A 15,081-nucleotide genomic window follows, 5' to 3' on the forward strand; every position below is an offset into this window, starting at 1 on the left:
AGTCCTTAGTGTACATCACTCTAGGTATTTGAAATTGTTAAGAAAAATATCTATTTTAGTTTACAGTTAAGCTAAAACATTTCATACTTATATAATAACAGAGACCTCTATAATATCAAAATTCACAATAAATCCAATAAAAATTAATTTCTGCATTATATAAACTTTTATTTACTCAAAACATATTAGATTCTTGCAAAATTAATTCTTCTAATACAACCCTTCCTGTTTTGTATAATTGAAAGCATCTTCATGCAAAGTTTATTAAAATTTTAACTTAAAACGCATCACTAAATCTAAAAATCTTTTTTCAATAACTTCATCGATCATTTACCAAAGCTCAATATATATATTGAAAAACAAAATTTTACTTTCCAATAATATTTCCAGAAAAATTCGCTCAAGTCAAAACATTTAAGTAATAGAAAAATGGAACTTTAATCTGAAATGATGAAATATCTTAAATTTAAAAGTACATAGCTAATTTTAGGGAAAAAAAATTAATATATTTTCTCGCCTTTCACTCTTAAACCCAGTGAAGTTTTGTGGGGAAAAAAAGATAACAAGATTAACAGGAAAAACAACCAAATCAAAAGTTTAATAATCTGAAATGATAACTTCCAGATTATTCTCATTGGTACCTAATTATTCTAATTATGTTGCAGAATAATCTCTCTCTCTTTTTTTTTTTCTATCTAACCACTTGAATAACGTCAATGTTCACTTCAAGTAAGAATCTGATCCATAAATTAGAAACATTCTTTTTAATCATGAGTCAATAAAAAATTGCATTAGTTTTTATATTGACTGAATATGTAACTTACATTCTCATTCTATAGATGATGATCGTAGCTGTTAAGATGAAATGAAGAAAAACAAAATCGAAATATATATATTTGGATTTTGTTGATATTAAACAGCATTATGTACCCTCCTTTAATTCTTTAGTATTTGTTATTTTATGTTATTTACAAAATTTTCCTATTTTTTTCTCGTTGCTTCAACAATTTTATCCCTAACTAATTTTACGAAGAGTCGACGCATTAGTAAATTGACGTTGATATGAAGCTTTTTATATTCAAATAAAAATAAGTTCAGATTCCCTAAGTTGCTTACATGGAACAATTGAACCAGAAAGGAAATGTTATGCAACTTTAACTACCAAAAATTACAAATCAAGCCAAAACAATTATTGAAAATTACTTACTATTTTCTTACCTGCAATTTAGATGAATTTTGTTAAAATTCTATATTTTCCTTTTGTGAGCACCAATGCATTACTCCCTTCATTTTTGAACTTTTAAACGTGTCGTTTAAGATTAATTTTAGAGTATTTAATAATAAAATAATTTTCTTAGTAAAGTGATTGTAAGATTTTCTGTTTTCTTCTTTTAACATTATAATAAATACATATATAAATTAATTAAAAATTAGATAATTAACAAGAAAGTAATTAATATTATGTTGATCTTTAAAAATAATATTGAAATAAAAACAAAGAACTTAAAACCAGTTAAAAAAATGGGTAAGTATTTTATAGCCTTAGCAATAGATACATTTGTGATTGCTAGAGATCCCCTCTCACATGCATGTAAAACCAGCACAAATTTGAATCATCCATTGACAAGGCTCAAAGTTTCATCATAATCAGGTGTACAAAATTAAACCATGATAAAGACAACCAATAAAATTAAAAATGCTTGCTGATTGGTGTCAAAAACCTCACTGCCTGATAACAAATACCAATAGAGCAAAGCCACAATGAACTATATGTGATTGTACAGTTTGTCAATGAAAAAGAATAACAAATGTTATAATCTAACAATCTCCACCCTTTCAGTTCAGGAAGGCAAGTAATTGTATATTGGCATTTTATAGGTCAGGAACGTTGAACCCTTTTCTTTTCCAAAGTGTGGATACGATTTGCCATTAGGAACTGAAACAACTTTTATGTAACTTTAAGGCATATGCTTGGCAACAACAATGAGGCATAAGTCTTTACACCAAAAACAAACAGAACTGCAAGTTTGGCGTGTCAAGCAGCAACTGATTTGCTTTAATTGGGAGCTAAAAACCACTGAACAGCTTAGGCTCAAATCAATGTGTTCAGGATGGTTTAAGGTTTGGCCATTCTGACCTTTATCAATGAGGATCTGAGAAGAGGATTTGTATGCACATAAAATCCAAAATCTGGACATCAACTTACCTGCTCTCCGATCAAATCAAGACCAACAACCAGAAAACTTATCCCTTGAAACAAGAGGAAGTAGAAGTGAATTCCTTGGGCAGATAGTAAGCTTCTAACTGAGGCAGTCAACAAAATAAATGCAAGACAAAGTTCTTTCCTGAAGAGACGATTTCTCTTGGTCTTCCCAGTTTTCTTTGACAATTCTAGTTTGCTTAGTTCCTCAAGGCCTGAATCTGAGTTTGATCTATGGAGACTGTTAGATCGCATTAGGGGTTCAGATTCTTTCTCAAAGGCAACCAAATCTGTCTCTGATGATCTTCCCAACTTTTTTGTAACCACCCACTCATAAGAACTTCCAAAGCGAAATAATCCAGATACCATGGCATTGAACTTAGTTACTGACATAGTGTTCTCAAATAGAAGATAAGGAACTATAAATGGAAATGAACGTGGAGCTGGGAGAACACTTAAGAGGGACATAACTCCAGGAATGTAACATACAACCCAGGCTGGGAGCTCAGCTTCGGGAAGGAACATGGTCAATGGAAGAATTATGCAGAATAGGGTGAATGAATAAAATGGCAGGATAAGTTTCCTCAGGAGGAAGAAAAGAAATATCAAATTGAACTTCTTTGCCCAACTAACCTGGTAGAAATGGAAATAACATCATACAAGTCAAATTATTTTAATAAAATGGAGGACAAAATGAATCAGTATTCCCTATAGTGCAAGATGTAGACAAATAACAGAACAAAAGTTTCGTACTGAATTTAATAGCACTTTTAAGGTAAAGAAGAAGAAAAAGAAACACGTTGAATAAACCTGTACTCCATTATTCCACTGCCCTAGATGCTTTAATAGTGTTGCTTGCCTTAAGCATAACAAGATGTTTGATACAGATAAAAATTACCCCATGGATCATGACTGTTCTTAAAACATCAATTACTTTATAACTGCCTTACCAATGATGTTCTGGGGGTTTTAATAAGTGATCTTAGAACCCATTTTAAATTATTGGGCTGAACTGGGATTGAAATAATTTTTCGGCATTTGTATGACCTTATTTCATTGTTTTAAGCCTAACTTGAGTTGTATATTTGCTACAGGTGTTCTTTATATGCCAGTAAAGATGATCGACAAATTCTGCGAACTGTTAAATTGGAAAAAATGGGATTTTTAATGGCTAAATTGGAGCAGAGCAGCCATGCATATTGAAGGTACCCTCATCGTTATAAACATATCTCACCTATTTTAAGCCTGGCCAAGGCAATGAACACTCCTTCGAAATTTTATTTCCTAGGCTATCTTTTGAACTAGGTTTAGACTGGGGATAATGAAAAGAACAGCATCTGCAATATAGGGAACTTAAAATAAAAGTTGACAACTCATTGTTTAGTGATTTTGAAAGTTCCAAGATTCTTCCCTTTAAGATTGCCGTGCTGTTGGATTTCTGCAGTCTTCTTTAAGCTTTTCCGATGGCAATTGTTGTGAGATACCCAAGACCTTATAAATCTAAAGGATTTAAGGATTGTCGTTTGGGTATTTTTTTTCTATGCTTTGTCTTTGTTTTGTATGAATTATCTATATCTATTCTTCTTCAGAGTTCTCTTGCAAAGATGAATATGTTTGACATATTTGTGACTGGATCTATATTTATATAATTGAAGCAATAAAAACTAGCATCGATTAATCAGACACCTAGTTAAGGTTAGTTCAATTGATTGTTAATCGACATTAATTGAATAAAATAAACACAAATTTAGGATAGTGATTATGACTTTGCTTAGTTAATTGAAATCTAGGCCATTATATGGTGGAAATTCAAAAATTAATAAATAAAAAAAAAAACTACATATGAATTTAATGCCCAGGATTAGTGATTTGCTTTCTAGATTTGAAATTCTTAATTACATTTCTATCTGGATTTTCTTTGCTTTCCTGATTTGAACACAAACCCCACCCTCTCCCGAAATCCGTAACTTTTTATCGGACTAGAAATGCAATGTGTTTTTGGAAAATACTATATATAATTAAGCAACCTGGTCATATTTTGGCTTTAGTGCGGCATTGTGTCACATCCCAGGCTACAATTTACTTGTCTTTAAATTCCTAAAGGGTAGACAGAAAGGTATGGAGTGAGTAGTAGGTATTTGACAGCTTTATGAGAAGTATCTAATGATTTTCTTGCAAGATACTATCAAATCCCATTGTTTAGCAGGAGATACAGTTCTTTGTTTTTATTATTATTAAAAAAGGATGAGAGTGTGTGTGTACATGAATGGGACTGGACGAACATAACAGATTAAAATACATAACTGGAGCATTAAGAGCTATGACCTTAAAGGCATACAAGATGTTATCCTAGGAGAGGCATATCATGAGCATTACTAAGACTAAGGCATGAAGCACGGTTGATGGACTTTACATTCTTCTAGTATACAGTTGGTGGGTTAAGCATTTAAGTTTTAACCTCTTACACGTCTTCTCAAGAAAGAAGATGAAAAACATACTACACATAATATAGTCAAACATTCAGTAAAATGATTAGTAAGAAGCATATAATTCAAAGTTGGGAACATTAACTAATACTATTTGTTCCTTCCTCAGCTTAATAGTAAGTAAACTACTTTACAGTCATATTTTCATTGAAACAAATCAGCATAAAATATTTATCTAGCCTAAATATATTTGATACCATCAACTCATCAAGTAAGCTCTTTTCTTATGCTAATCTACCTACTCATGTCTTAAACTAAGCTAATAATGACCACAACAGTTACCTTCATGTTGTGCACATGATTCTAAGTGGATTTATCCGATAACAATTCAAATTTTAATATCAAGAACTGGATATTCTCACTGATTAACAATTTGGATATATAGTTCTGGAAGTTAAATTACTGAAAAGGATCAAACTATATTTATATTCTGATAGTAATAGTAATAATAACATTAACAAAAACATCAACATAATAACAACAGAATGATAGTTTCCAGATTTAAAAACATTCAATTTCTCTGGAAAGAAAAAATGTGCTGAATTCAATACCTTTGAACGAAGTATATCAAAAAAACATAAGCGAAACAACTGCATTGGACCTGAATGCCACCGGTGTTGTTGTTTCTTATATGCCTCGTAGGTCTCTGGAAGTTCACAAAGACACTACAAGAAGCAAAATAGTAATATTAAAGTCTAATAATGTATGATTAGCAACCAAAATTTGAAATATAGTGCACCTTAACATCATTGACGAATATAAACTTCCATCCACAAAGATGAGCACGAACAGCAATATCCATATCCTCAACAGTCGTTCGCTCCAACCAACCACCACTTTCCTCAAGGGCCTTTATTCTCCACACACCAGCAGTTCCATTAAAGCCAAAGAAGTTAAGGAAGATACCATTCACCTGTTGTTCTACCTCAAAGTGGAAAGACAAATTGATATTCTGCAATCTCGTAAGCAAGTTCTCGTCCTTGTTTACAAATGCCCATCTTGCCTGAACTAATGCCAAATCATCCCTTCCCTTCAGTTAGAGCATAACAAGGGGAAAATTCGTTAGACAAGATGCTTAATACAGGAGCCAAAAAGAATTTTCATTTAAAATGACATAGTAATAAATAGAAATTGTCTACTATTTGTTTACACTGTTGAAAACGTTTTTTCAGTATTTATTTAGTTTGTGATATAAATATAGTCTTTATATCTAGAACAGATTTTGTTTACTGCATTCAACTATAAGTCATCAATTGCTTTATAGCTCTAACAATGATGCACTGTGAATAATATATAAGCAAAGACAGAAGTAGCATCAAAGGAGCTGGAATTAATAATTCAAACTAGTTTAGAATTGGGGGAAAAGTGGAGATTCTCAACATATTGGAAGAATTTCAAAATAACATTATTATATTTAAATTTTTTAACTTTGGTAGGAGAGCTAGGATACTATGTAGTTTAATCAGGGAAGGGAGCTGGTTTAATTAGTTCTATCATTTGTAAATAGAGCACTTGCTTTTTACGAAAGGAGAAATCCTTATTGGAGGAGGAGTATTCTTTCTCCTAGTATCCATTTAACTAATATAATCTTTCTTAACTAAAACGCCTCCCTCTTGAAGTTCAACTTTGTCCTCAAGGATGGAGTGATAGAGCTATGTTTTCGGAGCACAAATGGGAGAGGACGATGCTGAGTTTTTGCTAAGCATGCTGCTTGTAACACAAAATGGGATCTTTGCAGATTGTTGAGCCCCAACGCCATTAACAATGAGACAAGTTACTGCAAATGTAAGCCTCAAAGTGTCCCCTTGGAGAAATTCTTCTTCCTTCAGTTACACCAATATTTTTCAGCCTCTTCAGTCAAGATCTCTCTGGTGGCCTGGGCTTCGCCAATCTGGTTATGAAATGAGATTGATTGGTGTAATTCCAATTATTGCCTCTTCTCTTCATTTGCAAAGTCCTTGTTGCCATCATTGGATCTTCGACCAGCCCATTGACTGACATATAGACTTGAATCAAGCAGTTTAACCAGTAGAAGATTGACCAATATATGTGACTTGGTTGTGTAACAAAAATTGATATGGACTAAATACAACACTGATGGTTCAAAACTTCAGTTAGGAATGAAAGGATGGTGGATTGCTGTGCATGTGTACAACCCATAACTCTTTTCTCTGAATGATTAATCCGATTTTAAATCAGCAATTATACCATTACAGGTACCATTATATACTTACATGATATGCTAGAACCTATAGATCCAAAAGTGCACTAATCTTAATTTTTATAGTGAGAAAATCATGCATAGCATCTCCAAATTAAAACTCAAAGCTAAAGCACCTTCAGGTTCTACTACTTAGACTAATTTTAAGGATGTGTTTATCTAAAACATAAAATCATTATAATCATTTTATTAAGTCTAAATAAAAAAAATATATTAATGTCCTTTTTCATATTCAAATATAAGCCAATATATTTACTCGAATCAACAGTGTTTTAACTTCAACTTTATAGGCATAAAATTACCTTGAAATAGGGCACTGTTTTCTTTAAGAAATCCGGTGTTGGCTGAAAATCAGCATCAAAAATTGCCACAAACTCATAATCCTTAACATAATCACAGCCCATTGCTGATTTAAGATTCCCTGCCTTGTAGCCTGTACGTAGAAGCCGGTGCCTATATATTATCCTAACACCCCTTTGTTGCCATTTATGCACTTCTGCCTTGATAAGCTGTTGGGTATCTACTTCATCAGAATCATCAAGAATCTGAACGAGCATTCTCTCCTTTGGCCAATCCAGGATACAAACTGCTCCAATGGATTGCTGGTAAACCTACAGGCCAACAAGATAAAAATTAAGTAATTCACAAAAAACAGCAGAGGTAGAGTGATATAAAGTTAAGAGTCATATTCTTAATAATCCACATTCTAGGGTGTAGGGAAAGTGCTGATTGGAAGAATATTTTAGTGACATTGGTGATGAGAAGATGCAACTCCTCCTTTGATACTCATTAATATAGTATTAAAAAAGACAAGAATAGAAGAGGAAACTAGTGAGGTATCATGATATGAAAAGAAAGGGAGAAGACTGTATTTGAAGACACAATAATTAGACAAGCAAATTTTTGTAGGACAAGAGTGTATGTGTTACGTGCCTGCTCAAAGATTAAGAACAAGAAAGAGAAAACGTAGACTAAGTTTTTTTCTGTATTATTTCATCAATTGTCAACTCTAAACACAAACATCAGCTTACAAAGGAAATCTCTTTTCACACACGGCATGCCATGTCAACTAAAAGTCTTATTATCTCAACATCCCACCAGATAAGAATATATAGACTTTCTCAAAAAGTCCCCCCATAACAACTAACAATTTAACTACTTTTATTTTTAAATTTCTTCCTATAATACACTTTCCAAATCCTTTAATTACTTCACTGCTTAACAGTATGTGAGTGAATGTGCACAAACACACACACTCTCTCTCTCTCTCTCTCACACACACACACACACACATACACACACACACATATTATGCATCAAAGCATTTGGGTGTTATTATTAATCAAGCATATGAATGTTAAACAAATCTATTGCTTTTTCTTTCATCCTGTTTTGGTCCGCATAGCCAAGTGCTAGTTGCTTCTATCAGCTAAGCATTGCAATTTCTTCCCATAAGTGGAGCATTAGGAAAAAAATATTTTTTCCCTACAACAACCACATACACAGAACAAGTCTCTGCCATTTCCTCTTTCAAATGGAGCACTAAATCCCAACATCTAACCTGGTCTACATCTCATTCTCAGCAAACATCCATTCTGTCATGGCTCTAAGCTCCAAGAAACTTGAATCAACCACAATTGCCCATGCCATATGCCCGTACAATACTTATAGCACAAACCACTCAAGCCAGCAAAATCCCTTCGCATGCATGCACCTCATTTAGTTGAATATCACCCAAACACTATGCAAAGACTGACTTTGTAGGTCTTATGTTTACCTATCTTAATATCTAATTATAATTGATCTTAATATCTTATTATAATTGATAGAATTAAGTGTTTCTCAACTAAATTTATTCTCTGCCTACAAATACACATCCTACATTTTGAATCTATGCAAATGCTTAGTATTGTTATTAACTAAAAAATTCACCTCATTTAGTTGAACATCGCCCAATCACTGTATTCAAAGAGTGATTTTGCAGGTCATGTGTTTACCAATCTTAATATCTTATTATAATTGATAAAATTAAGCCCTGCTCAACTTCTACATTTACTCTCTGCCTACAAATACACACCCTACACTCCGACTCTGCGGTTTAGTATTGGTATTAACTAAAAAAGTTTTATCCAGATGGTTTTCTTTTTCATTTACCTTTTCTCGGTTTGGTATAAGTAGCTGAACAGTAGTTCCTTACTTGCTTCCAGAGGTCCAGCATTAGGAAAAAAACAAATATGCTATTATAATTGTTGATACATTGTTTAAGGATCTAGTAGTAGTTGTACATGATCAACAGAGCTTCAGGTAAGCAGCATTTAATGATGGCACATAGACAAATCTCTTCTCTTATGCACAAAAAACTATTCTCCACCATACCCGTCTTTATAATGGAGCATTGAAATTTAACACCTAAGTCAATCTCACTGAAAATGTCACAGCAAATATCCATTCTCTCATGTCTCCAAGCTCCAAGATACACACTTTCACATTTTACCATCACCAAGCTACCAACGCTCTACCTTTATTACCTAAAAGCATCCCAAACTAAATGCCCTCAAAAGACTGAGTCTGCTTGTAAGAATTTATTTACAGCTCTTTGGAACTTCCTCAATAATGTAAGGACTTATGCAATGTTTGAGATGGAAATAGCTTATGATATGTCCATAAACTGTTTTCAATATATCTCAGTAAGCTCCCTGGATAGATTATGAAAACAGCTTACAAATTAAACAAAAAAAATAAACTCAATTTCATTTTTAATGGTAAAAGGTAAAAACAACTTAATGACTGCTTGTATAAGTAAGCACTTAAGTTGTTTACCCAAACAAACCCTTATAAAATCACCCAAACCCTTGTCTCAAAAATCTCTCTAGGATAACTTAAGGAAACAACTTGAAACTCATATGAAAACAGTTTAACCCAATTTCCTTGTAGAAACATCTTATAACCCTGTGTTTATTTGATAAACACTAATTCAATAAACACTTAATTAAGTAGTCCGCTCAGAAAGACCCTCATAATACTAAGCACCCAAGCCACAACAGCAGAAACATTCCCATCACTAAAATCTACATCAGTTGAGCACATAATTTAAACAAGACACCAGATCACAAACAAATAACAGAACCGACATTGAAGGTCAGCATTCACAGATTCGGACGTTCCAAAAGGACAAAGCAACCTACATCTTCTTACCTCCCTCTCATTGCACATGGGAATCTGAACCAACACCATCGGGAAATCCTCCGCGCTAATACCCACAGCATCGTAATCAACACTTGCCACAGGCTTCAGCCTCCGAAACTTGATCCAGAAGCACCCCAAGATCAAAACGACCCTGTCCACCGACTGCACGATGAACAAAACGGTGCACAAATTCGCCAGGCTCTGCAACGGCGGCGACATGTACCGGGCGCGGACGTCGACCCACACGGCGTAAACGACGGCGAGCATGCCCAGGACGTCGCTGGGATCGGGGCGCCTGAAATGCCACCCCTTGAAATACGCGACGAGCTCGAACCCCAAGAGCACAATCACCACCACGAGGAAGACGCGGATCGCGCGGTAGAGCCGCGACGAGTCGCCCCGCAGCGACGCTGAGTCCGCGATCCGGCGGTGCGCGGTGCGGGCGAGGTGGAAGACGCCACCGTAGAGCCAGCCGAGCGAGGCGGCGAGCTGCTGGCATTTGAGAAGGCATACCCAGGAGAGCTGGCGAGCGCTCCTGGAGCGTTCTTTTTTGGATGCGACGGAGGAGGAGGGGGAGGAGTCAACGTCGAGGGCGGTGAAGGGCGGTGGAGAGGCGGAGTGGGAGTGGTCGAGCTTGGCGTCGTTGAGGGGATCGAGGTTGTTGTTCTTCTCACGCTGCTTGTTCCACCATTCCTGGAACTCGTAGTTAGGAGTGCGAGACATGGAATGAGAGAAGAAGAAGAAGAAGTTGAATTGGATGATTAAGAAGAAAGATAAGAGAGATCTTTCTTCTTTATTCTTTCTCTCTGTCTGTGTCTGCTTGATCCAAATGGAGACCTATAATTAAGGTACCACCAAGTTTTTAGCTGCATGTGTTGCTCTTTTGTTCATTCTCAGTTTCAGGGGCCAAGAATTCAACTTCCTTCTACGATTTTATTTTAACTACCATAATAATTATAATAAATTATTTATAACTATATAAAAGATATTTTCTTTTTTTACATATTTTACTTTCCTATATATATTTGCTTAATATATGTAAAATTACTTTATTTATTTTCTTCTAGTTTATTGCCCTCCTCACATAATCTGATTCGATCTCACTTTTTATGCCTCATTTTTATTTTCTAACTTATAAGTATTTTAGTATCTCACATTTAATTTGTGCTTTCTCTACTAATGAGTTCAATATCTTAAATATTGTCTCAAATTTTAACTCGATAAAATAAAATATGAACACAGAGCGTCTTATTCTTTCGTTAATAAAATAATAATAATAATTTACAATGTATATCTCTTTTATGGAACTGTTTTTCCAATCGTACATTTGATAATAATATTTTAAAGTCAAAATACAAAATTCACAATAAATATAAATTTAAAAAATACAAAACAAAATTATTTAAAATATGAAGGAAAAGAGAAAAATAAGAAATTAAATAGCTAATAGTGAGAACTTTCTTCCATCTAGACTAAGAAGGGAACTAATTCAAACTAATATAGTGAAAAATTATTTAATGAAATTTTTCTTGTTTCTTTATTTTTAATTGAATTTTTATTTTATTTAAAAGGAATTAATGTGATTTTTTCATTAAATTGACATTGATGTCAATAAGAGAATGATGATTAGAAAGTTAAAGATATGGTAGATAATTTGAAAGATAAGAACATTGTCATATTTGTTCATTTTACATAGCTATCTTACCTTCTTCACCTCTTCTCGGTTTGCCATTCATTCCTTATCAATGACTCTTTCAATCATCATCCTTGATATGCACACATAAATTACATATATTACAAACCAATCCAACAACATATATATACTAATAAATAACTTACTATAAATGTTACACGATATCTACCTAAGTTAAAAATGTCCCATTCGTACCATGTGACATCCCAAAAATACAGTCAAAACTATAAATTTGGAAAATCACCTTTAATAATAATCCAGTACAGTTTTTTCACTAAAATTTAAAAACGAATGAACGTGCCCAAACCGCACGTCTTACATCAAGAGTCACAATCTGAAGTCGAACGCACAAATAAAAACCTGAACGAACGATTTACACAGTACAATTACCGAACGGTCAAACTTAAAAGAAAACGAGTGAGTAGGTCGAACGACCACTCACGCCAACAACTAATAGCCGAGCGTCTCCCTGCTCAGTCTTCACTTTGACTTCAACCAAGATCTCTTCGTTCAGCACCTCTTCCAAACGCTCGTCTCCATCTGCTCACATCCACACGGATGATCATTGCAATGACCAGACGGACGTACAGGTACAATAGACCACACAAGGAAAACGAAAGGGTAAGCTTACGTAATTTAACTCATGCATCAACATATAAATTTAGGTAAACAATTCAACATACATGCATATTTCAACATACACATTCAGAACATGACAACCCACTTAAACGTGCACATTAAATAAAACTCAACACGACTGACTGTCCGGACTGTATGAACTCTGTGTAGCTTCGGTGTTCGTGCACCTGGGTGATGTAGTAACTGGAACTCTCATCAGCTGCCACCCGAGGTTAATCCTATCTGTCCAAATAATCATCAGGACTAGGACCTCCTGCCGTTCCCACACATGACGTACCCCCTCTACATGAGGACGAGTACTCACGGAACATCAGGATGAACAACCGGCTAAGCTTACCACATTCATACATTACAAATCTCAATAATCAAGTTCTGAGTCGTTCCTCCTTGGAACGCTCACTTAATCATCCATACTTTCATTTCATCTCATATATAGTTCATCATTCACTTTTGATCATATATTCATAATTCACTAGTCATCATTCCATAATCATTTTCATCATTCATAAGGAAGCCATTAAAAAGGAATGTTCTTTCAAAAGTCACAATATTTCCATTCATCTCATGCAATCTTCATCATTTAATATTTGTCATTTTACTATTCATCATTTACTGTTCATCATGAACTATTCATCATTTAAATACCGAACGTTCCATCACAAGGGGAACGAGAACGAACGCTATTTTGCGAGACAAGAAGACGCTCGTTCGGATCAAAGAACGAACGTTAAGAGTGAGACCAAAAGACGCTCGTTCGTGTCAAATAACGAACGCTAAGAGCGAGACCAAAGACGCTCGTTCGTATCAAATAACGAACGCTATTTTGTGGAAAATGAGAACGAGCGCTCAAAACAATAACTAGTGTCATTTTAGGACGAACGCTCAGCATAGGGCCGAGGCTCAATTTGAGCGAGCGCTCAGTTCAAAACCGAGCACTATTTGGACGAACGCTCTTCTCAAAACCGAGCACTATTTGGACGAACGCTCTTTCAAAACCGAGCACTATTTGGACGAACGCTCTTTCAAAACCGAGCACTATTTGAACGAACGCTCTTCTCAAAGCCGAGCACTATTTGGACGAACGCTCTTTCAAAACCGAGCACTATTTGGACGAACGCTCTCTCAAAACCGAGCACTATTTGGACGAACGCTCTTCTCAAAGCCGAGCACTATTTGGACGAACGCTCTTCTCAAAGCCGAGCAATATTTGGACGAACGCTCTTTCAAAACCGAGCACTATTTGGACGAACGCTCTCTATGAAAACGAGCACCAGGACGAACGCTTAGTGTGAAACCGAACGCTAGTAGACTTTAGACACGAGGACGCTCGTCCTCAACAAGGGATCGATCCAAATGAACGAATCCCACTTCTGTTATTTTCATCAGAGAAACCGAACGGTCAGAGACCGTTCAGCAATGAACGTACGTAATTACAGGGGATTGTTTTCTTATTTCATTCCATATACCTTCCAGTTCAAAATCTCATTAAAATCACATGTAACATAGTCATATATCATTTTCATTCCATACAAACGAACGTTCATGCATCTTAGAATCCAATATCATGCATTATATTCATACAATCAAATAACGAACGTTCACAAAAGCATACATCAAAAACAGTTAAATTAAGTAAGCTTCCCTTACCTGGAATGAACAAACGTTCACAGGCGCACACAGATGCTCTCTACTCAAATCCTTATCACCAATGCTCGTTAATCCACTATATATGAACGAACGCTCAGAAACCCACCTATATTAGGTCATATACTGTTAGGACGAACGTTCAGAATATTTAAGAACGAACGCTCAACATGTAACTTAAGGACGAACGCTCGACAACACTGTTTGGACGAGCGCTCGGTACTAAGACGAACGAACGTTCAGAAATGAACGCTCGACAAAGAAAAAAAAGACGAGCGTTCAAAACAACGTGGACGAACGTTCAATTTGTCAAGTTTTGGACGAACGTCCAATTTGAAACCAAATTGGACGAACGCGATTCTGCAGATTCTGCAGAATCACAGGTTTTCCAGAAAACCCGAAAAACCTCCATTTTTAACTCTAAAGCTTTTAGATTTCTACAAAAACAATAAGATTAACTAATCAAAACGAAAAATCTAGCACCCCTTACCTCTTGAAGACTTCCTTTGTAAATCTTTGAACCTATCTTCTCCAAGACTTGCAGCTCCAAGCAATTCCACCAAGCTTTGAACTTCTCCTTCTCTTACAAAAAAAATGGCAGCAAGGTAGCAAGGATTCTTCCCCTTCCATTGCAGAAACTCTCCCAGTGCAGAACCCCTCAACTCCTTTTATCTTCCAAGCTTGCATGGTGCCAAACACAAAAGGGAAAATCACGGACGTTCTTTGCTCCCCACTTCCAAAAAAAAACAAAACGCGTGACTTCCTAATTGCGTCCCCCACCCCTTCTAAAAATAATATTAAAATAAAAAAATAAAAAAATAAAATACTAGGTCCTTACATTCTCCCCAACAACAAAAATTTTCGTCCTCGAAAATTAGGACGGAGTCTCGAACAGATGGGGATACAAATCTTTCATAGCATCTTCCACTTCCCAAGTAGAGTCGCCCGTCTTCTCGTCCCAGACAACTTTCGCCAATCTGACTGCTTTCCTCTTGTAGTTCTTGGTGAATGT

The 15,081-nt window shown here is 35.2% G+C and overlaps 1 protein-coding gene across 1 annotated transcript; it reads right to left on the reverse strand.

Annotated features, from left to right (window-relative positions):
- Positions 1-1,594: 1,594 nt before the first annotated feature.
- LOC108347566 (probable xyloglucan glycosyltransferase 6) lies at positions 1,595-11,008 on the reverse strand. Its single transcript, XM_017586895.2, has 5 exons — positions 10,103-11,008; positions 7,210-7,518; positions 5,426-5,716; positions 5,238-5,351; positions 1,595-2,833 (listed from the first exon to the last, which is right to left on the reverse strand). The coding sequence occupies exons 1-5, from the start codon at positions 10,814-10,816 to the stop codon at positions 2,198-2,200; spliced, it is 2,064 nt and encodes a 687-aa protein (XP_017442384.1). The 5' UTR covers positions 10,817-11,008; the 3' UTR covers positions 1,595-2,197.
- Between the last annotated feature and the right edge of the window lie 4,073 nt (positions 11,009-15,081).

The sequence above is a fragment of the Vigna angularis genome, chromosome 9, assembly GCF_016808095.1.
Source record: "Vigna angularis cultivar LongXiaoDou No.4 chromosome 9, ASM1680809v1, whole genome shotgun sequence".
NCBI classification, from domain to species: domain Eukaryota; kingdom Viridiplantae; phylum Streptophyta; class Magnoliopsida; order Fabales; family Fabaceae; genus Vigna; species Vigna angularis.